The sequence below is a fragment of the Melanaphis sacchari genome, unplaced genomic scaffold (assembly GCF_002803265.2).
Source record: "Melanaphis sacchari strain LSU unplaced genomic scaffold, SCAv2.0 Contig47_pilon_pilon, whole genome shotgun sequence".
NCBI lineage: Eukaryota > Metazoa > Arthropoda > Insecta > Hemiptera > Aphididae > Melanaphis > Melanaphis sacchari.
This window is the reverse complement of record NW_020271320.1, coordinates 591,263-614,387: the sequence shown is the minus strand read 5'-3', so window position 1 is coordinate 614,387 and position 23,125 is coordinate 591,263. Positions and strand designations below refer to the sequence as shown.

The window sequence follows — 23,125 nt, the reverse complement described above, 5'->3', positions numbered from 1 at the left end:
GCTCTCTTACGTATATAATATTATACGCTATTTAAATATCGATGTAGGTAACAATATATACGTATAGGTATAACAGAACTGAATAGATATACTTAGAGGATATCAGATATCAAGAAAATCGTATTCACTTCTATGATTTTACGTCACATAATATATATATATATACATACATATATTTATAATATATGTATGGATGATCGTTTTCTTCAAAATGGTAAACTAGCAATGAACATGTTCTCGATCAACGGCGGGGCGGGGACCAGGTCTTCTAGTTTCAAGTAGAATATCCGCTGGAGCCCCTGTACGCTGAGTGAACGCAACTCGGGCAGTTTTGCCAGTAGTCTCGAGAAGTAATAAGACTTGCGCTGCGAATCAGACATGCTGTACGTGATGTGTTCCCGCAAAGAATTGATGATTTTCATCTGGATCTGTTCAGCTTTTTTCGCTTCTCGGAGACCGTGCCGTTCTGAGGACAAAAACCACGTAAAAATTTAAAATACAATATTTTCATGAACTGCACAGTAGAACGTTTGTACAGACGACGACTGACGGTTATACCACGATATTATTTTATTTATTTTTTAAACATTTTGCACCAACATTGCATAGGAATGCGTAGGTACTATAGCGAACACTTCAGTGATAGCTATACATATACATATACATTTATCAGATTATTATGATGATGATCGATGACAGTAATTTGTTAAGAGGACGTCTCACCACTCATGTACCTATACGTAATAACGCATAACACATCTGCGATCAGCCAAACCAATATCGTTTTGTCAGTTTTATAATATTTAAGTAAATTCACTTACTCAAACAGCGAATTGACTTGCTGCAAAATTTGATAAACTAAGAACATTATCTGGGTTTGAACGTGGTTTTTTTTTACGATAATTTGATTTTCGAGCGAATTATGAGTACCTATCTAAAGTATTGCAATATTTAAAAATTCTATTGATTTGTTTAAAATTTAAAATACCGCGAAAAATTGACGTGAGAACACAGGTGATAGGTTTACCGTTAAGATTCAAATAATATCTTATTATTGATATAAGTAAAACATATTATTCACTATTTAATTGGTTTTGGAGAAGTGGCTACGCAATATTTATTCTGTTGAATGAAAATTTACTAGTTTTGTGTAATGATGTATAGATAGCGCATGCAGTTCCGATGTTCTTAGTTATCGTATTGGCGGAGATTTCGAGTACCTACATTAGAAAATTTATTTTAATAATATAATAATATTGTGAAGTGATTAGACAATTTCAATTCTTATATGTGTGGCGTTAACATTTGAAAAAAGAACACTTTTTTATTATATGCACACGAACGTAGAAATTAAACGGTTTTAGGGAAATTCGAAGTGAGAATATATTTTAATAGAACATTTAGTAGCTATGACGTGTAATGTGTATAATATTATCTTGAATTATACTAGGTATATTTAATATTTATGCATGCATTTTAATATTGATTACATATCTTAAATGTTTAGATATTTCTTTATGATACTTCAAACTATTATTGTCTATTGTTGGCCATATTTTCACCATCTAATGTTTTATTTAGAATTTTGTACTCTACGATAGGTATGATAATTTGTATTTGTTTATTAATCGCGTTAAATTTAAATATATTATATTGTAAAGTTCCACGCGTTCTATGCATAAATAAATGCAAAATTCTCGGATTATCGAAATTAAATTTACGACGTTGACCTTTTCGAAGAAAACAATTACTATAATAAAACTATTATTTAAAGATATTAAAATATTGTCTAACGTTTTTCTTAGTATTTGACGTTTCGCTCAGTAATATTGTCCACGTTATACGTATTATTATGTAGGTGCAAAGTCATAATATGCACTATAGCCAGACGTTTTTGGCCTCGTATAGTAGACAGCGTTATGGTCACTGCGGTCACTTTGACTACAATTCGGTTTAAATGATACTCTTTGTGTTTACATTGATATCTTCATTAGTCGATTGCGCAACAAAAAAGATTTCGACATTAAGATATGAAAATTTTATTTTTATTCAACGTTGTGTTGTCCTCCATTTGAGAAAAATTAATATTGTTGTAAGTTATATTAGGCTGAAATATTAAAATAAATATCCAAAGTTTTAAAGATCATTATTTTTTTAATGAGTAAAAAGAAATATAACTTAAATACGTTTTGATCGAAATAATTTAAGAATAAATTCCGATGGTTTTTTTCTAATTTAAAAAACAAGTTTTTGTGAAATTTTTGAAGTAAAATAATAATAAATAATTGTGTTTTCCAAACTTTTCGTTTTAATGACACAGAGTATTCAAATATTTCATACCTAACGATCACTCAAGCAACTTGATGTATGTGTAAATATACATAAGTTTATTAGGTACGTATAATACGAGTAATGAGTATATTATATTTATGTAACAATGTAGAAAACATAAAATACTTATAATACTGCTTACGTGCATTTTATTTATTAAATATATTTATATAGACACAAGGTACTACTTTAAAGTAGCTTACAAGTGATTTCATGTCGGTCACAATTCACGTTAGTTACGTAATCATGAAATTATTTACTTAGAAAAATAGTTTTGGATAAGAAACTTTTATGGAGAAGATTACAGTCAGATAGATAAGAAACAAACCAAATTTATTTTATTGAATGAAACATCTATAATGTGTCACAATCTGGTGGTTGAGAATAAATATAGTACTGGGTGAGATTTGAAATAATATTAGTTTCAAACGTCGGTAACTTCAATGCTTTATATTCGATTTTTAAACGTGTTAAATTTAATATAATTTAATCATATTCAAAATATTATTGTCATTTTAAAAATGAAACGAGATTTTATGCGTTACAGGCTTAATTGTTATCGAATTTCTCAATATAATCGTATATGTTCGGGGGTTTTTTTTTATCGCAAATTTCTGAACAGATTTTTTACATGTTATTATTTTTGTTTTAATATTGAAACCACGCATAATAATTGAATAATAAAATCCAGATAGGTAAGGAGTCTTTTTTATTTACACATCACTTTATAATATTAAAAGATATTACGATTGATATGATAGGTTTTAGATACAGTGATCGCCGCTTAATGTAATCACTTTGGTACGGGACATAACTGATAACATAATCCGATTGATAACATTAAACGAAAGTTAAAAAAATTATAAAAAATAATAAAATCTACGTTAAATACATAGTTAATAAAAATATAATTTTTTTATTTATTATTATTTATTTATAAATAAAGTACATATACGTACGTAGGTATAAATTGGAAATTTAAAATTTAAAAAAAAAAATTAAATGTAAATAAATAAATATGTATAATATGTATACGAACGAAAGATAGATATAAATGTGATATCAATGTGTATAGTATATAGACATTTATATCTTTATTACAATTTTTATCTTTATTATGAGACATTCGACGAAAAATTTGATTGTATGTTACAAAATTATGATTTTATGAACTCAAACTGATAATATTATGCGGCGTATTGATTACAAAAACCGACATAATTTACACATATAAGTATAGATCCGGCCCGTACTTACACTTTTCGATAACAATAAACGATTGATAACATTAACCGTGATTATAATAAACGGCGACCACTGTACCTACAATACATGCTGTATAATTTAATGATAAGAATGTATACCTGTAATCAGAGTTAAGGCACACAGGCAAGAGAAAGATGATATATCGATGTCCAGCGAGTGTAATGATTGACTGAAGTCTAATATAGCTTGTAGCCAATCGCCAAAACTTCTATGGCACTGTTGTTTATCCAGAACCACTCCGTTACAAAATATTAGTTTTGTATCGGCATATTTTGTCCTAAGGGAAATAAAACAACACGTTAATTTAATAACAACAACAAAAATTATTACCAATGTAAATATTTAGGCACACAGTGGCTGTTAAAGGGAATGTAAAATTATTATATATTTCACAAACTTATGGGGGGAGGGAATTTTCATCCACACCATCACGATTTACTATACTTATTTAATTAAAAATATTATTTTATTCTATTAATAAAACAAGTTAATAATTTTACTATAATTTAATCAAGCGTTTTAAAACAAAGTGGTGATAATCACCTTTTTTTTATGCTCAAATGAATGTAAGTGTCTTCTGCGATATGATTTGGTTTAAACGATAGTATTTTAATATGATCAATGATCATTGATCATAATAAGTTAAGTATCAAAATAATAAGCAAGTTTAGCCATGTAGTATTGGTACTCTCGGGAATGTCTTATGTGGAGGGGCGTGTAGCGTTAGGGCTTTATAAATATTATTTCAGGAACATTAAAGACTAAATCATCAAAAATGAATAATTATTCAACACGTACCTGTACGCGAGACGGAGCACGAATAGTTCTAAAGATGCTGACTGAAATAGTAAATCTTGATCCGATTTGCACAGAGTTTTGAATCCTGGTATCTTTTCGGCAAAATGTCTGATAACTTCCACAGACGTCGTGAGCAATCCAAAGAACTGTTGAATTTTTTCCGCTTCGGTGATCAGTGGTTCAAACGGCTTTGGTTCGTGATACTAGAAAAAACGCCGTTAATACTATCATATCGTCTAATATTACATGTAGTACAACTTTTCCGTACACCGAAATACAATACATATATATATATATATATTGTACAAAATGATCATTTTATCGTGTTATACAATTGATATGTTTTAAAGTTTTATAAAAGATAACCTAAGTCTAATAAAATCTAACTTTAACATGCTGAGCCATAGTATTAGATCGGTTGAGTTTAAGAAATATCGAATGTGCTGTAGTAAAATAATCATTTTGTGCTTAACTTAAATATGATGGAGGTACCAACAGCATAATATATGTTTACAATACTCGAACAACAATAATATTTTTTGTCATTCATAGGTACCAAATGTTTAAATAGAAATATTTACCACCTCTGCGTGGTATACTTTTCGAAAAGCAGTCAATATATTATTATTATAACTGTTACGTGGGAATTTAAAACCAACGCTCGTGTGTTGTGTTTATTATTAACAAGAGTGAAAATAGACAATGTGTATAAATAATAAAAAAACACGTGTAATAAACATGGGGTGAGCAGAAGCGTTTTAGGTTTAAAGTATGCACCTACTCATGTCTTAAATAGTATTGAGTTGTATAAATATATGCGTTTCTGCTATAATTATTGACGAAAAGTAAAAAAAAAAAAAAAACGTTACGTAGATATAATGTGATGTTAGTAACATCATGTTACATATATAATACAGAATATTGAGGAATATAGGCGTCATGGATACTGTGATTAAGATTTTTGTTTCGATCAATATTTTCGTCTACGGAGATCTTTTTAACATAAAAAAAAAACCACAAACGATTTCAATGACTAATGACTTGTTTTTCAACTACAGATAATTTATTTTAGCTACCCGTAATTTCTAGTTCTGAGATTTAAAAAATATTCTAAAACAAGTATCTGTGGCATATATTATAGACTATAATATACTTATAATCGAGTAATTTATTATATACCTACTGAATAATATGATTTATTTAACTGAAAAATACGTATGGTCGTAGAAAATATATGCATCACTCGAATAGTCTAATGAAAAATAAAATTTGCGGTATTTCATTTTATTCTTCAGTTACATACGTGTATTATAATGTCAACACTATTAAATTTAATTTTTGAAGTTGTAGTTGCTCACAAATTGGTACTAGGAATGTTACGAATTGAACAGTTTATTAAAGAATTATACGTACATAATATATTTTTATGTCGTAATAAATCAATTACACATAGGACAAAACCCGTAAAGAACTTTTACGCGAGATGCGTTTGAGTTGTAAGCTTAAGAAACAAAATATGTCATTGGGATTTTTTTTCCTTTTTTGGGACGAGTGTTTGTTACCTGCGAGTAATCCAACGACGAAAAGTCTGGATTGGTGTCGACGTGAGCCCGGACGAGCGCGGTGATGAGCGACACGGGCGGGCTGGGCGGCGATCCATGAGGTGACTTGGGCTTGGACGGCAAACGGCCACGACGACCTTTCAACGAGTCGGTTCGCACCACCTCCTTCACCATGCCCACTTGCAGACACTTCTGGAATCGACAAAACTGGCACCGATTCCGTCGGCGCTTGTCCACCGGACAGTTCTTATCGGCCAGACAAACGTACTTGGAGCCCTTTTGAACGGTCCGTTTAAAAAATCCTACACGACAGTAAAATACAACGGTCAATCACTACGATATAATGTTATCCTTTTAACAAGACGGTATTTTACGTTTATAATATTAATTTATTTGAATTAATCGATTAATTTTAATATTTCAGCTGACCGATCTACTAACTTTAAAAGTAAGGCTATTATCTCGGGTCCAAGAGTAGATTTTAATTAGCTTTCGGATAGAACCATCGGTTGTATTCGGAGCTATATTTTTTATTTTAGTAAAAACCGATTTTTGTAAAGCTCGATCTGTTCACAGTTCTATTTTTATTTAATTTTCTAAGAAACTATTACGACGCATCTTCCTAAAGTATAGTACAACCCACGTGTTAAAATTTACAGACAACGTGCGACTTTTGGAGTGTCTTTACTACTCGAAAACTAATATCCTATTTCATGGTTGAAAAAATTCATAACTGCCAAACCAACTGAGAACAATATAAGAAAAATATCGAAAGAATTGATCTGTTTCGAAGTCATTGCACGGCTATTATTTACTTTATACGTCAATAACGAATAAAAGTGATTGTTGCAGTAATAATAATACTAATAACAGTAATCAATCTATAGCTGTCGTTTGCAGTCTATAATCACCGACGCAGTATAAGACAATTAAATGGCGATCGTTTGTTATATCTATCCAATATTTTTAATTACTAGATAATTATGTATTTTTAACAGAGATATTAAATCAGTTTTCGTGGCTAAGCGAACCAAAGTTACAAATATTTTTTCGGGAGATTTTAACGTGTTGATATTAAGGCGGTCACTTTATATATTTATATTTTCGTACTGCACACAAAAACAATCGTAGGTAATAAACGTACAGACTTGCGCTGACTTAAATACGATAGAAGTTAATAAATATAATAGCACAGATTAAATAAAATTGTAAACTCTTAATTATTCGATTCGATGCATTTCGGCGCTTACCTTTGCAACCTTCACAGGTGCGTACTCCGTAGTGCTGGCACGCGGCTGTGTCACCGCAAACTGCGCACAATTGGGACGGTGAAGACGGAGCAGTGGCCACGGCGGTGGCGTTCCTCTGCGGCATCATACAAGCGGCGTCTGGCGTGGGCGGCGAACATTCGACGGGCACTGTCACCGACAGCGTGTTGATGCAATGCCGTATTTTCGGCGACATGCTGCTGGAATAGGAAAAAACAATTATTAGTAATAATTAAAAAAAAAAATAAAAACGTTGACTTAACGCTAGTGACAAACCCTGCGTGGTGTTAAAAATGGATAGCAGAGAATGAAGAAGAGAGAACGTGTGTGTGTGTGTGTGAGAGAGAGAGAGAGAGAAAGGAAAAATTAACTTAAAATTTAATGAAAATATATCTGATCCCGGTGGCTAGAGATTCTTTCAGATTGATTACGACTTCAAATAATAAAAACGAGCCTTGTCAAACCAAGTATGGAATATACGTATAATTTAAATGTCCTAGAAAATATGTTAAATCGACGATTTTCATTTCTAGTTTTAAATAAACGGAAAAATGTTTATATTCATTTTATTTTTCTATATCCTCTCCTCCCCAAGACAAATAATTAACTATTGAATACGTGTAGCGTAAATTTGATATTTTGCCTTGAGTGGCAAACAATTTAGGGACATGCACTGCACACATATTATCATACAATAATATATGATATAATATTAACTATATAGGTATGCGGCGTACAACAATGTAAGCTTTGAATTCGGTTTGGAAAATAGCGAGTATAGGCGCTTACCAGATTATTTATTAAAGGAATTGTTCCAGTCAGCGTGTACACTAAAATTAATTGTAAGTTGTGGTAAACGAGAGAGATGCGAGTTTCGCCACACATCTTGAGTGATTGTGTGAGGTCGCAAAATAGTAGCGGTTATAAGTAGTAAAAACTGTTTCGCCGAAGTCTTATAGTTTATATAGTTTTGGGACAATTAGAAAACTCGGTGGAAAGTCTTTCCGCGTATCATAAACTATATATTATTTGATTTATTCTAAATTGTGATGCGTAGTAATAGTCATGCAGATATATTTGTTCAGACCGATAATGTGTTTTTATTATAATCACTATTGTAAAAAATAAAAATGCAAACTACATTTTATTGTTGATTTATGGAGTTAAACTTGAAAATATATAATTGATTATGATTGTACCGTACAAATATTATATTAGCTGCTATTAGATAAGGTATAATTAAATAATATTTAATTATACTTTAATTTTTATTGACATTTAATTATTTAATTATTGTGCATTGATTAACATAAAATATATCGTAAATATGTTAAGTACATAAACTTAATTATTTCGTTTGTTTATATAGTAAATATCTGTTGTTAATAATGGTCTTGATATTTTAAGTAATTTAATTTGATGCCCTTTTTATAATTATTAATTATATTAACTCTTCTATGTAAAGCATTTTTTGAATTTGTTTTCAGATTCCACTAGCGACACAATAGATATGCTATAAAATATATTATGGCATTATTCATTGTTGGAAACAGTGCTGCAAAATGTTGACGATTTTTTAGTGAAAAAAAAAAAAATGTATTTTGAATAATCAGCTAAAATTGCCGAGAAGTGTATATTATTTTATTGCAATAATAAGTAGCCCGTGTACTTATATATATTATAATATTAAAATATGAATCGAATCGAGTGTAAAAAGATAAAACTTGTTTTACAATTATTCAAATCCGGGTCCCTGCTGATCATTATCAATTATTATTATCGTTGTTATTATTTAAACATTTACTGTCGATATTTTTAAAGTATGTTGAGTTCATCACAATAATATTCATTCGTAGGTACATTAGCGAACAAGGCCTGGCGGGATATCGGGGACTGTTGGTGGTGAGCCGCGACAGTGGGCTGTTAATACAGATAATAATTAGTCATTTTCACTTATAACTGTCGAGAAAAATAATGTGTATTGAATAATATTGATATTAAAAACATTAATGATATTGTTTAAAGTAAAAGTGATTTATTTGATAAAAAAATCTACGTACATACTTTTTAAATTTTATAACACATTCTGTTTTTGCTAAGTGCAAAATATAAATTAATTTATTTAGTATAATTATTAACTTTAGAGAAAAATATACATGAATGTATAATATAAGAAATAAAAATATCATTAAATTTATCTAGAACGAAATAAATTATGTTGTAAAATAGTTTTCTTGGGTCGAATTTTTTTCATAGTCCAGTCCATCACTGGAAATTACGTCGTATAAAACGTGCGCTGAGCTTTAATGAGTATGTCTACGATGTGATACTATGACGATATTGTTCTCGAATTTTTTGATTAGTAAACGATTGGAGGAAAGTTAATTATTATGTGCCGTAATAAAATGTCATGCGTGTATCTTAGTCACATAATAATCGTACGGTTAATAAGTCTTTTAGAGTAATAGGTGTTAATAAAAGTTATTTATCTAAAATCTTAACAACAACATAAATTAACCTAATTACTTTGCCCGGATTTGCCCTAAGCGAAGCGGCAACCCTTAAAATTCAATAATTTGACTTTGAAAATATAAATCAAGAACTTAGTGAAAATAGCTGAAGTCAACACCTATATATTAAATAAGTATTTAGTATTCCGGAATAAAAAATAATTTTTAATTAATTGAAATACTTATTTTATCAAAAATTATTTCATAAGTATTTAAATACTTAGAAAGACTGGTTACAGTGTCATAAAACTGTGTATCTAAACGATGGTTTTTAATCATTGTTATTCATTTTGCCCAGGTTTTCCCGCATGATAAAATAAATCGATAGTGATATAGACACCAAATTTCACAAAATGTAAATTTAATATTCAAGTTTAGCCATATAGACTCGCATCACTGTAACTTAACACGGGATAATATTGAATATAAAATATTTAATATGTATTATACACACTTATAGGTGGATTGTTGACGTAAATTGACATGATGAATAATGATAATGGTACCAATACGGTTATACACGATATCGAACGCGTTTCGGTGAGCGACGAAAACGAACGTATTTATGCGCAATTTATTGTTATGCACGCTGTTAGGGTTGTTTCTGTGAAAATAGCTCAGGACGCATTTTCCCATGCACGACGCGTACCCGCATGATAAAATTTATTATGTGGATAAAGCGAACTATATATCGATTTTGATTGTAATTATCTCGTGCAAATAAACTTTTCGAATGAATAATAATTACATAAAATCAGACGATCGCGTTTGGAACCGTACGCGCATGGGAAAAAGAAACGCGTGAGACGTGATTGTAGGTGCTCGTGTATAATTATATTTTTGTAGGCATGTGCCTTACTTTAAACACATAACACGCACGGTGTTTTGTAAATGTGTATTATCATTTAATATTTTTTATAATAGTAAAAATCGAATGGTTTTTACCGTTGGTTTCATAGTACATACATATTATGTTTCTATATACGAGATATTATCGAACGATTATGAATTACAGCCTTTAACCGTATTACATTCCTTAGACGTCGACTAAAGGCTTATTAATTATTATTGTAATTATTTTAATTCTTTTTCTACCCCTTGGTCACCCACAAGTCAGTAGACGCACTTATGTAGATATCTATATTTACAGTGGTATTCATTTTTCGCTTATTAAAAATATGTACGTTCATTTTTTTTTTTGTAAAGCGTTATTATCTTTGCGTACCTCCCGAAATTTAAAATTTTTTTCACGAAAACGTAGACAATGTCCGTTTGTTGATCCAAAGAGTGTAAATGGGAAATATCAAAAAGAAAAAAAAAATTCCCGTCTGCGGGCCAGAAAAAATTCTGCCATTTTCCGATGACCCCCCGACCCCTGTAGTGTATATTATGTATTATAACAGCACATAATTTCGGACTCACCTGGCGGACGGATCGGTACCGGCCCTGAGCGCCAACACTGCCGCGACCGACGGAGTCCTCGAGGACCGCGCGGCCGCGTCCACCATGGCGGCGTTGTTGACGACGTGCTGCAGCTGCTCCGTGGCCGCGTCGATCATCAGAGACGTGGCTGTGGTCCGCGACGTCGGCGGTGGCTGAGACACTTGCAGAGACTGTTGTTGTTGATGGTGGTGCTGGTGATTGACGGCTACGACGACGTGCTGCTGTTGTTGTTGCTGCTGCTGTTGATGTTGGTGTTGTTGTTGTTGTTGTTGTTGTTGGTGGTGGTGGTGGTGGTGCTGTTGATGGTGTTGCTTGGGCGACATGACCACCTGCACGTGATCCAACATCGGTTCGAACACGGACGCCGTGCCGCCTTGATCGGCGGTCGGCGAATCGGGCGGCTGCTGAGACGACGGCGGCGGCGGCAACGCGCCCGGAAAATGCTGAAAGTGATAGTCGAAATGTATGAGCGGCGGGGCCGGGGGCGCCGGTCCGTGGTGTTGGTGGTGGTGCTGTTGCTGTTGCTGCTGCTGATGTTGCTGTCCGTTGTGCTGCTGCTGCTGCTGGTGTTGTTGTTGGACGAGGTGTTGGTGCAGGAGCTGGTGATGTGCCGGCTGTTGCTGGTGATGCTGATGTTGTTGTTGTTGTTGTTGTTGCTGTTGTTGCTGGTGGTGGTGGTGTTGGTGTTGGTGGTGATTGAGTTGGGAATGGTGGTGCGGATGATAAGCGGACGAAGCGGTCATGGTCACCGCGGTCGCCGCAGTGGTCGGCGGACCGTAATCCTCTTCCATTTTGAACCCTACGCCCGTGGCGGCGTACGTCTCCTGGAAACTCGGCAACTGTAGGCCCGAACCGCCATCCTGCTGGTGCTGTTGCTGGTGAATCGGTAACTGTTGTTCGGCGGCGTCCGTCAGCGCGGCGTGCACGTCCGTCAGCGAGTCGATCTCCTCGTTCAGCGGCAGCTCGGAATAAGAACCGGACAGCAGCTCGGCAAAACTGCTCGGCGTGAATGTGGTCTGAAACATGCGGAAATGCACACGAAACGGTGATGAGGTTACGTTTGAAATGCATCGCGCCGAGAAACCTTAAGTCTATACGGACATAATATCGCGGAAGGCGCGCGCGTTTGAGATGTCATGCGTGACGTCACGACAGTGCGCATATTATAGGCGCTATATGCACGGGTAAGACAAAAACTTCGTTTGAAAACGGGCGATTAGGATGCGCTCACTGTTGTAAAATGATATCGCGCTCTACGCGACTGTTCGAGAATTAGATTATGTTGATTTGCTTACTTAAAAAACGCGCTTTTCTGAGTTATATCGATAAATAGGTACATATATGTAAGTATTATATACTAGTATAGAACTCGTCAAGTTCACCTTGGCACGCGGCGGCAACCGTTGGGATTTAAAAAAAAAAATGACGACCCTAAAACTCTATCACGTACATGTCAAATAAACTACTGTTTTTTTTTCCTATCGTAACGGCGATTGTCGAGCGCGAAGATGAACCTAGACGGGTTATATACATATATACCTATAGTGATCGTGCGACTTGTTAAAGTATTCGTTTATCCGATAGCTTACCACTACGACGGCACTGCGAAGACCTTATAATACAGTACTTATACTATACTGTCTATATTGTATTACAATACCGTGGTCGTAACTTCACTTGTGAGCTGTATAGCACGCACCCGAATGCGCACTCTGTTCACGCGGCGGTAAGACTTCTAACGAGAGATTTCAATATATTGAACGCGGAGCCGGCGATCGAGCCTTCCTAAAGTGACACATTGAGATCGTAGAGACGGCGGGCGTGTCATCGTTAACGATGATGATTATTGTCACATTATTATTATTATTATTATTATTATTGTTGCCACCGTATAACAATCGGTCGCAAATCGTCGCTCGTGACATTTTACCGTCGTTACAATATAACTGCAGATTATACGCGACGGCGTATACAGGACGATTCCAAAAACGTCATGCTCACCCTAATTTTCAATTTGAAAAATAGAAGTTTGTATCTTCATAGAACATTCCTTAAGTAGAAAAAAATTATTAAGAATTTAAAAACATGATCTTTAAGTACATAAAAATTCTAAAAATCATATTTTTAATAACTACGCCAACTACGGTATTGGACGAGAAGATAATGATGAATACTTAGTAAATCACTCTGTATATGTATGCATATGTGTGTGTGTGTAAATAAAGTTCACATACCGATCAATCGGAATCGCCGTCGGTTTTTTTGATCAATTATCCTAATAATATGATTATCTGTGCGAACCGCATCTACGGATAACGCAATACGTTGTTTAATGATTGCAGAACAATCAACTCTCAAGCGCAGACAATCGCACACGACCAATATTATAATTTACAACATAAATTGTACGTAAATGTCACGTAGAATATTAGTTTATCGCGTATTTTATATTATATTGATAATATAATAATATGTGGGTTTCTGTATTAAATTAAATTATATTATTATTAATCCAGTTTTAATATGTTTCAAAAAATGTTAAAACATTATGTATTTTTTTTTTTTTTATTAAGTGTCACTTTAAAAAAAAATTAACTATTACGTATATGCATTTAAAACGTAAAAATAAGCTTAACGATTTTTAAAACCAATACATTTTTGATTAGTTTTTATCGTTTTATACATAAGTATGACTAAATACCTGCATGTAGGTTACAACCATGCAGTTTATAACCCTATTATACTATATAGACCATTAAAAAGGAAACAATTTTATTTTTCGGGTATAAACTAATGAAAAAAAAGTCTTATAAACGAGTCACCACACAATATTCTAAGAAAAACAAATTAAATTGTTTATTACCAACTTCTTCCAACTGCCCAAAATATCGATACCTAGATCGCCGTCTCACGTGGGCCACCCACATACGTACGTAACAAACGGCTAGTTCTTAACAATCGTCAAAGTTAGCTTCATCTCCTATTTTCATTTAAACATATTACACTACAAAATAAAATTCTCATCTACAAGTTACTCCTCCTCAAATCTATCTGATCCTATGAAATTCAATTCTGAGTATCAGCCAAAGGCTTAAATATAAACCGAATTCAAACACTGCAATTCAAATGCCTTAGGTAGATAATTAAAGCTCTTTTTTTATGTATATAATGATACTCTCCACAGGAACCTCTTCATTAAAATAGTCAAAAGCGTTGTTAAAATTTTATTTAAACGCTTCCATCTTAAACTAGAAAATCATCAAAACTTCCTTATCGAAAATCTTTCTTTCCAAACAAATTCCAAGTGACCCTTTAAAAGCGTTTAAAGCGGAGCTGGTGCCGTGACCGTGTTAGTCGTCATTACACAACGTCATGAAGTACTATATTATTGAATAGTTTCTACAATCAAGCTAACTAAGCTCTTTTATGTTTCCTTTCATCTATTGTACCTTATTAATTGTTACGGACCATATAATATTTAGTATATTTTAAAACATAATATATATTGTATAGTATGGTGGTAGATGTTTCGATCATTTAATAAGACAAGACTATATGACTAGCGTGAGGTTAGGGCAGGTATTGTGAGTATTGTGTTATTTTAAATAAGACAATTTAGGTATGATTACACGTCGCTCATTTCTTAGAAAAGTCGAAATTCTGAGAGTGCTAGAGTCGACAAGAATAGTAATCAAATTCGAAAGTTCTCGTGTTATAGGAAGTCGCCACCACCATAATCGATTCTTTGTCAATCAACCATTTATAAAAGAGATCGGGGCAAGAGCTTTGCAGACGGTTAGAGATTCCAAGACGCTCAGAGGTTGGTCGTAACACCACTCACAATCTTGTTTAGTAGTATTTTTAGAGCCAGGTTGTAACACCGCTCACTAACATATTGTACTTGTAATAGTGTATTTTTATATCTAAGTCTAAATTAAATTAAGATGTACTTTATATTTAATATATCAAGTATTTTCATTTCTGCGTTGATATATGAATCGACGTTGTCATCGGTAAAAATATTTTATATAGATTGAACAAATTAAAATAAATATGAAAAAAAAATTGTTTATTGAAAATTAATTTAAAAAAAATTTGAAAAAGTATGTTTTTGCGTATTGATCAAAAACTCAAAACCTAATACTTTTATATTTTTAATATTTTAATTCGAGTAGCTTGTAGGTATCTATAATAATTTAAATCAATCAATGAAAATATTTTAAGGGGTTTTATTTCTGACAGTTTAACTATGGTTATTATTTACTGCATGCATAAAAATATTAATAATTTGAATATGCGTACCTACTGCAGTCTTGATATATGTCTGTTGTGTCAGAGAGTGGTGGAAAATATATTGAAATTCATCTAAAATTTGAAAGTTCTGTAGGAAAACTCTAGTAAACCAATTTCATAAACTAAAAACTCGGTAATGGTCAAAAATATGTAAATTTCGAAAGCGGACATAAGAATATTACTAGTAAAGGGTTAGTCGTTTCGATATGAATATTTTATTTACGAGCGTGGGTGAGCGACTTTGTGTACGTTAGAAAAATAACTTTACGCTAAATCGTTAAATGCTGTTTATAGGTATATGTAACCGCTTATTGAAAATAAGCTATAGTTCACATATTCATTTTGGTCTAGATAAAGTTTGATTTGTTTCAGTTTAAATTATTGCGCGCTAATTAAATTTAATAAATATTTAAATATTCTTATTTTGACAATTTATTTATAGAATAGTAATAAAAATATTTAATATTTTGATATGCCGATGTTTTCCGATATACCTGAACACATATTATTTTATTGTACTGAATACATATAGTGACTTTAAGAAGATCATATATCATATTATGAAAAAATTGGACGTGAGATGTGGTAAGATTTTGGACTACGCGGGTTCATAATCATTACATTGCGCTGTGTTTATTGCTCGCGAGTTGCGACAATAATATTGTTCGTTGACACTCGACGATCGTTATATATATAAAACTGTTGCTCATAACTTTATTGATTTCGCAGGTTTCAATAACTTATTATAAAACTATAAAGATACTATTTGGTGAAATTTTTTATTTTGCGTACATACGAGTACAATCATGTGGAAAAAACGTTCAGTTCGAAATTTTTCGAGACAAGTTGGGAACACGTTGCTCAAAAACGGGACGTCATGCGTTTTAAATGGTCATCCTACCGTGTACCAATAAGTATACGATGCACGGGGTTGACTAAATATTTGAATTCCCCGAGTTCGTGCGTCGCATATTATTATGTTCGTATTCATTATTAAATTGTAGTTGTAGACGATAACACTCTTTCATTTGTTTAAAATAATATTTATTCGGTATAATATTGACTTAAATCAATTTAATCCTGCGAATGTTTTGTTTTATTTTCTTTTTTTAGCATATAAAGCTGATCTCGGATTTTGTTTTTATATTTCGTAACTCAATATACATCTGATCGTACGGAACGTAAATAAAAACATCGACAAGAAACACAACAACTACCAGTAAGATTTAAAATTACTATATTTTTAAAATAAATAATATTGTTAATTACAATAAACAGGCACCTATAAATTTTATACTATGTATATAAGAATATCATTGTTTTTGTTATGATAAAATCGACATTATATGAGCGTACCACCTATCTCGGTTAAATAAACATCGAAATACTCGCGATAAACAATATAATATTTTATAAGTAGATCAAAATTTAAGTTGATTTTTTTGATACACAAACAAATAACGTGTCTCCAATCATCGCCAAATCGTTCTCATAGGTGACATTTTTCCATCGAGATGATTTTTACATAGTATGTTTTCAATTTCGTTCGTGGTTTTTATTTATACAAGTTATTCCAATACTAACATTGGTACCTGACAACAAGTCTGATAGAATTATACGTTACTTAGATATTTTTGAATTTGGTTTTTTTAAAATCCAAATCAGTTTTTTGAAATAATGTAGTGTTATATTTTAATTAATTATTAAGTTCGAGTTATAACTTATGAGTGACTCTAATTGCTCATTTAAATACCATATAATTACTTCAATAAAATAACTATAAATTAAACTTATGGTTTTGTCATAAATTAATTAATTAATTAATTTATTATTCTAATATTGAATGCTGTTATAAATATTTAATAAATACAAATATCGCTATTTTATAATTTATTCATGCATATAATAGCTGTTTATTCTGCCTATATTCACTTTATTAAAAACTATTTAATCTTCATTTTTAGGGTGGTTCAGTTCAAAAAAATTATTACTTTATTTAAATTGTTTTTTATGAGAATAATTTCTCTAGGGGTTTCGTGAATTTAATAGAAATATTTTTATGTTATTAAATGTTTCCAAATCGTAGTACGGAACGTTCACATGACCTTTACATTTTCATAATAATTGTACCTATACAGTAACGTTGACCTTAAAGAGGCACCACTACAATCCTAAACAAAGTACAATTTAAATATATAATGTAAATATACACTTAGAACTATAGACGATGGTTTGTTAAAAAAAAAAAAATGATAAGTTAATAAACAAAAATATAACGTTAATAACTACCAATATATTTTTCTAATAGATAGGTTAGGTTCTAATGTGAAATCGTACCTTAAGATTTAATTTTAAAATAAGAATTCGATATCAGCTTAACTATAATACTTTTTTTTACCCGGATGAGTTAATATGCTGCAGTACGATATATCAAAAAATGTTGTTAGCATTATTCATAAATTATAATTTTTTCTATGTTAAAAATATATAAATACTAATCAAAATCACGAGTCTATTATTGTGATATTTAACAATTAAAACATCAATAAATCTACTGAACAAAGAAAAAAAAAAGAATGGATAAATAGTTAAGAAAACTACAAGTGCTAGGAAAATCGTTGATTATAAATTTTGATCGGATAAATTTGATTCATGATAGAATATAGAATACGAAAAAATCTATATTTATATGAAATCTACATAGATGATGAAAATTGTAAATTTTATTATAATACAACTAAAAGTATAAATGTTGTTTATGCGGAGTTTTTTTTTTTAAATTTAATAAATGATAATTTAATAACTTTTATAATATGTATCTTAAAAGTAATAATTATAATTTCTTCTGTAATGTTCTTAAAGTTAAATATTACATAATTGATTTATCTATCAATACTGTAAGCTAATAATATTTCATTTAAATAAAATCCTAAAAATGCCCAAAAATTGTTCCATATCTATTCAACACTTCATCAAATATCCGGTTAGGTTGAGTCAAGGCTTTTCATATACTATTATCAGATTATTATTTTTTGAAGTATAGAAAACAAATATATATATTGATTTTGATAAATTTGTTACACTCGTAACGTTACAATTTATTTGTAGTGTTTCTGTTTTTTTCCCTTTGTATTAAGGGTTAACTACTATGATAACTTCAGATGATCAAACGTGACTTTTTTCAATTACCAATAAATATGAATATTATACATACAGGTCAGGTATTACTAAATTATGGCTCATGGATTAACATTGTTTGACAAGAAATTTTCTTTTTTTTTTGTGAATTATATGAGGTTTCTCTACTTTTTAATTTAATTTTTAGAATTCAATTACAAGTTTTTTTTTTTTTTTTGGGGGGGGGGTAAACATACATTATATTTTTAGAAAACCGAAAGATACATAGTTATTGTTGTTTTAAACAATAAACATGCGCAGAGTATTTGAGTGTATACCGATTATTAATTATAATAAAATAAAATTAATTTGACATTAGAATATGATTTAAACATCTTATACGCTATCGTAGAAGTATTTAAAAATTTTAATTGATTCGCTAAATGTCAAACTTATAGATATTATGTGCCTAACTATTACATCAGTCGAAAACCTAACCTAACGTTGGTTTTAACTTATTTTGTCCGTTTAAATATCAATTATTAAAATAATATTATAAGTTATAACTATTATATAAGTTCAGGCAGATGTTAATTTTGCCGATTATTGACTCATGCGTTCAGTAATATCTTTATTTGACAACTGATTAATCTATCGAATTCATAATCAATACTAATAATTAATTATAAACAATATTCGTCTCTCAAAAATTGCAATAAACCGTATATATACATTTTTTTTTTATTATTTAGATTTTAGTAGAGAACCAGATGTAAGTATAATAATTGAAAGTTACGATGAAATGTTCATGCTACCGCATGTACAGGTTTTAGATAATTTTAAATTTTACGACTTCTTATATTTTTGATTATACACGATATTAAATTCTCGGTAATTGTTGGCTTTTGTTCAAAATTCCGATATTAAATGAAAATAATTTGATACATTTTATAGTTATAAAATTATAAAGATTTGATATGTATATATATATAAACAAATATTCAAGTTAACAATTTCAAAGATCCGAGTATTATTTGTTTTAATGTTTGAAATTTGTTCTAATTGTTTTAAGTTCTATAAATATGATGAGCAGTTCTTCGAAAAACGATTGAGTGTATCTAAAGTATTTTAAAAGTTTCAAGTAAGTAGGTTATTCATTAAATTATAAATTAAAATATCAAACACGGATTACATTTTGTTTTTGGTCAAAAGTATTTTCTCGAAAATTCAATGATGGAAAATCAATTATTGTATTCAAGCGCAACAGAAAGAACAGTTTTTTTTGTTATTGGTATTAAAAATTCTAATATACAAAGCGTTTCATCATGCGTTTATCACCCGTAGATATTCGGAAAACTTAAACTCACAGTTATTATATTTTATTATCATTTTTGGTATATTTTATTGCAAATGTCCTTGCGTGGTTTAACCTTAGAACTTACTCGCTTACTGTACATTATATTCCTTTATTTAAATTTTGCTTGTACTTTGAAACTCACAAAATTATTAAAAAAATGATGATATAACTTATTTCTTTTTTAAAATAAATTAACTGAAAATGATTAGATTTACTAAGTGAGTTATTTGAAACCTTTTAAAAATTCAAAAACAATAATTTTAAAATTTTTATTTTGCTTATAAATAATATATATATATATATGTAGAGTTTAAGTAAGAGGTTTGATAAATATTATTAAGATTGTGGACAATGATGTTTATATAATGGAAATTTATAACGTTTTCATAATTTATATTATATACTCGTGTTAATACATTATTATTGTGATTGGTGATCGTAGTATTAAAATAATCATTAGGTTTGTATACTGTTTTTATTTTTTTTATTACTATTATTATTATTTTTTTTACGTTATAGTTATTTTATTCGACTTTCTCGACGGGAAGACTGCGTACTAAGACGTGGTGGGGACCGGACGAATAGAAAAACGACTTGTCTGGAACCGTGTCCCGGACCTATTGAATATTAAACAAACGACGCGGAATGGTAATGAAAATACCTAAATTGCTGCAAGTTCTATGTAGTGTACCTATAAATGTATACATATCTACACGAAAGACAGTGGCACACCACACTGGAGGTGTATGTTATACTTTAATATTTCAAACAAAACGATACTCGAGAGAAAAAACAATACACCATTATAATAATATACACGTATACATTAATAAGTACTATTCGGAAACGATTTCGAGAACATTTACGCTACATTCATAAACATAGACGTAGATATTTATTTAATTTACATAATTGCAGTAACGAGTTTGCACGTCGTTATACAGATGTACAAAAATCATGTTACATGGATAGCCGAATTTGAGATGCGATTAAATCCGTCATTGAAAATGTGGTAATTATATCTTATCTTTTCTAAGATATATGCATGTTAACATTTATTTTATATTCCATTAATTTTAATTTTTGTCAATTTTTCAACTTATATTGACTTTTTGGTATTTTATATATTTTTGGAGATGCTAAAACATTTTAATCAATTATTAGAAAGACTGTTGCTGTGTATTTAATCATTCTGACCTATATTAAGAAAATAATAGTTGTAAATTGTAAACTTATTAACTCATAATCTGCCAGCAGATAAAAAAAAGATAGCACTAAAATGTTTGGGTGATGGTCGTTAAGGATGAAAATAAAATTATATTTTTACAATATATTTAGAAAAATAAAGCATGACCGATAGTTAGATTGGATGTAATAAATAATACATACGTAAATAATTAAAAAAAAAACAAAAAAGCGAAAACAGAAAAAGATACATTTAATGTAATATATAACATTTTCAATTTTCAATTTCCTTTTTTTTTTGTTTACATACATTTTTTAGATTTCTCTATTTATTCTCTGCCATGTAATATATTTTCTTAACAATATGTAAATTGCATATTATGTTTATTTAATAATATAAAAGAATTGAAAACACATCGATTCGTCAACAGAAAATGAAAAATAATCATATAATGTTGACAACAATATTATTATTTATTAATATTTACAGAGCATTTAAAAAAAAAAAACCAGTTATGCAAATCGCGAGTTTGTTTTTCAAAATTTGATCAAGTATTTGTTATGCATTTTTCGTCTTAGCTTTGTTATTTTATTTTTTTCAAATTCAAAAAGTTATTATTCTAAAAACTTAACGCTTATTTTTGCTAAATTAAATAATAATGTGTTAAGTTAAAGCCATGTATTTTTATTTTCAATAAAAGTTTAACTATAATTGGTAACTTTATAGGTACCAAGAATTACATTATTAATAATGAAAAAAAACATGTTTATATAGTATATCAATAATTGTAGTTAAAGTTTATTACTTAATTATTTTTTGCTTAATTATATATTATATTTTAAATAAAAATAAATAAATACATATATCTCTATTAAATATAAATTAGTTAACACTAAATATACTATTAACCTAAATTGCATAAATCACTATAGCAGTATGCCTCAAGAAAGAATATTAGAATTTATTTTGAAAAATGTATTTAGTTATTATTTTAAAGATCGAAAGTTGCCCAGCAATCATTATCATATCATGTATAATTCAAATATAAATGATATAATAAATATATCTATATTATAATCCGTAATGAACTCCTTTTAACTAATAGGTAGTTGTGTTAATATTTTTTTTTATACTATAATTTTAAACTTTTTGAGTTAAATTTGTCGTTAATTAACTATTTATTTAAAACTTAACGTATATAACTGCCGATTTGACTTAGTTAATACACGATAATATTTTCCATCAACTTGACCACTTTCGTATATTGCAGGTATCATTCATGAAACTACTTTATTTGTTTTCGAAATCAACGTTTTACGATCGGCAACGAAATTATGTAGTTTTTAGATTCAATTATAATGCGCATCGTTGTTATTCAATATTAAACTCAACATGTCAACGCGAAAATAAAATATTCTAGAAAGTCGTCTTATAATAATATATAAATTATAAATGCGTGTTATTGAAAACATTACTTTTGCAGAATAACACACTGTTATTAAAGCAAGGTACATATACGTTTTATTTAATTTGATATTATTTTTTCACCGAATGGAATAATAATTGTATAAATCGATCAGTGGTTCGGGACGATTGTGTAAGAGTATATTAAATTTAATACTTATCTATATTATACAATTAGTATAGAAAAAGTGGTCGTATGTCACAGACTTACACTACTATCTAGTAGGTATATACGTTTTAAAAATCTACATGATATATATCATGTAATAAAAGTGACCAAAACCAAAAACCCGTTTGAATACTGAATAGTATGGAATGATTTGCATAAATACATGTGTATAGTGCGTATAGTAACTATCGTACTATGAGTACATTATAATTTAGCTAGGTATGATAATATTATACTTGCCGATGGCCGATCACCGTTGTAATCTGAAATTATGTGAAATGTATTTCACATAATATTAGATATATATATATATATATATATAGGTGTCGAGGGATGGAGATGCGCATGCGATTACGTAATT

General features: G+C 30.1%; 1 protein-coding gene across 7 annotated transcripts in view; it reads right to left on the bottom strand.

The window, feature by feature from the left end:
• The window catches only part of LOC112598357 (probable nuclear hormone receptor HR38), a 72,554-nt gene continuing 49,429 nt past the window's right edge, over nt 1-23,125 (bottom strand). For 6 of the 7 annotated variants that reach the window (XM_025344788.1, XM_025344785.1, XM_025344784.1 and 3 more), the window contains exons 3-8: nt 11,158-12,194; nt 7,208-7,425; nt 5,958-6,259; nt 4,396-4,598; nt 3,696-3,874; nt 1-466 (exon numbers count right to left, since the gene is read on the bottom strand). In XM_025344788.1, the coding sequence (XP_025200573.1) occupies nt 207-466; nt 3,696-3,874; nt 4,396-4,598; nt 5,958-6,259; nt 7,208-7,425; nt 11,158-11,969 (1,974 nt within the window). In that variant the 5' untranslated portion in view covers nt 11,970-12,194 and the 3' untranslated portion in view covers nt 1-206. The remainder of the gene's footprint in view (nt 467-3,695; nt 3,875-4,395; nt 4,599-5,957; nt 6,260-7,207; nt 7,426-11,157; nt 12,195-23,125) is intronic. The other variant, XM_025344783.1, reaches the window with a different exon arrangement.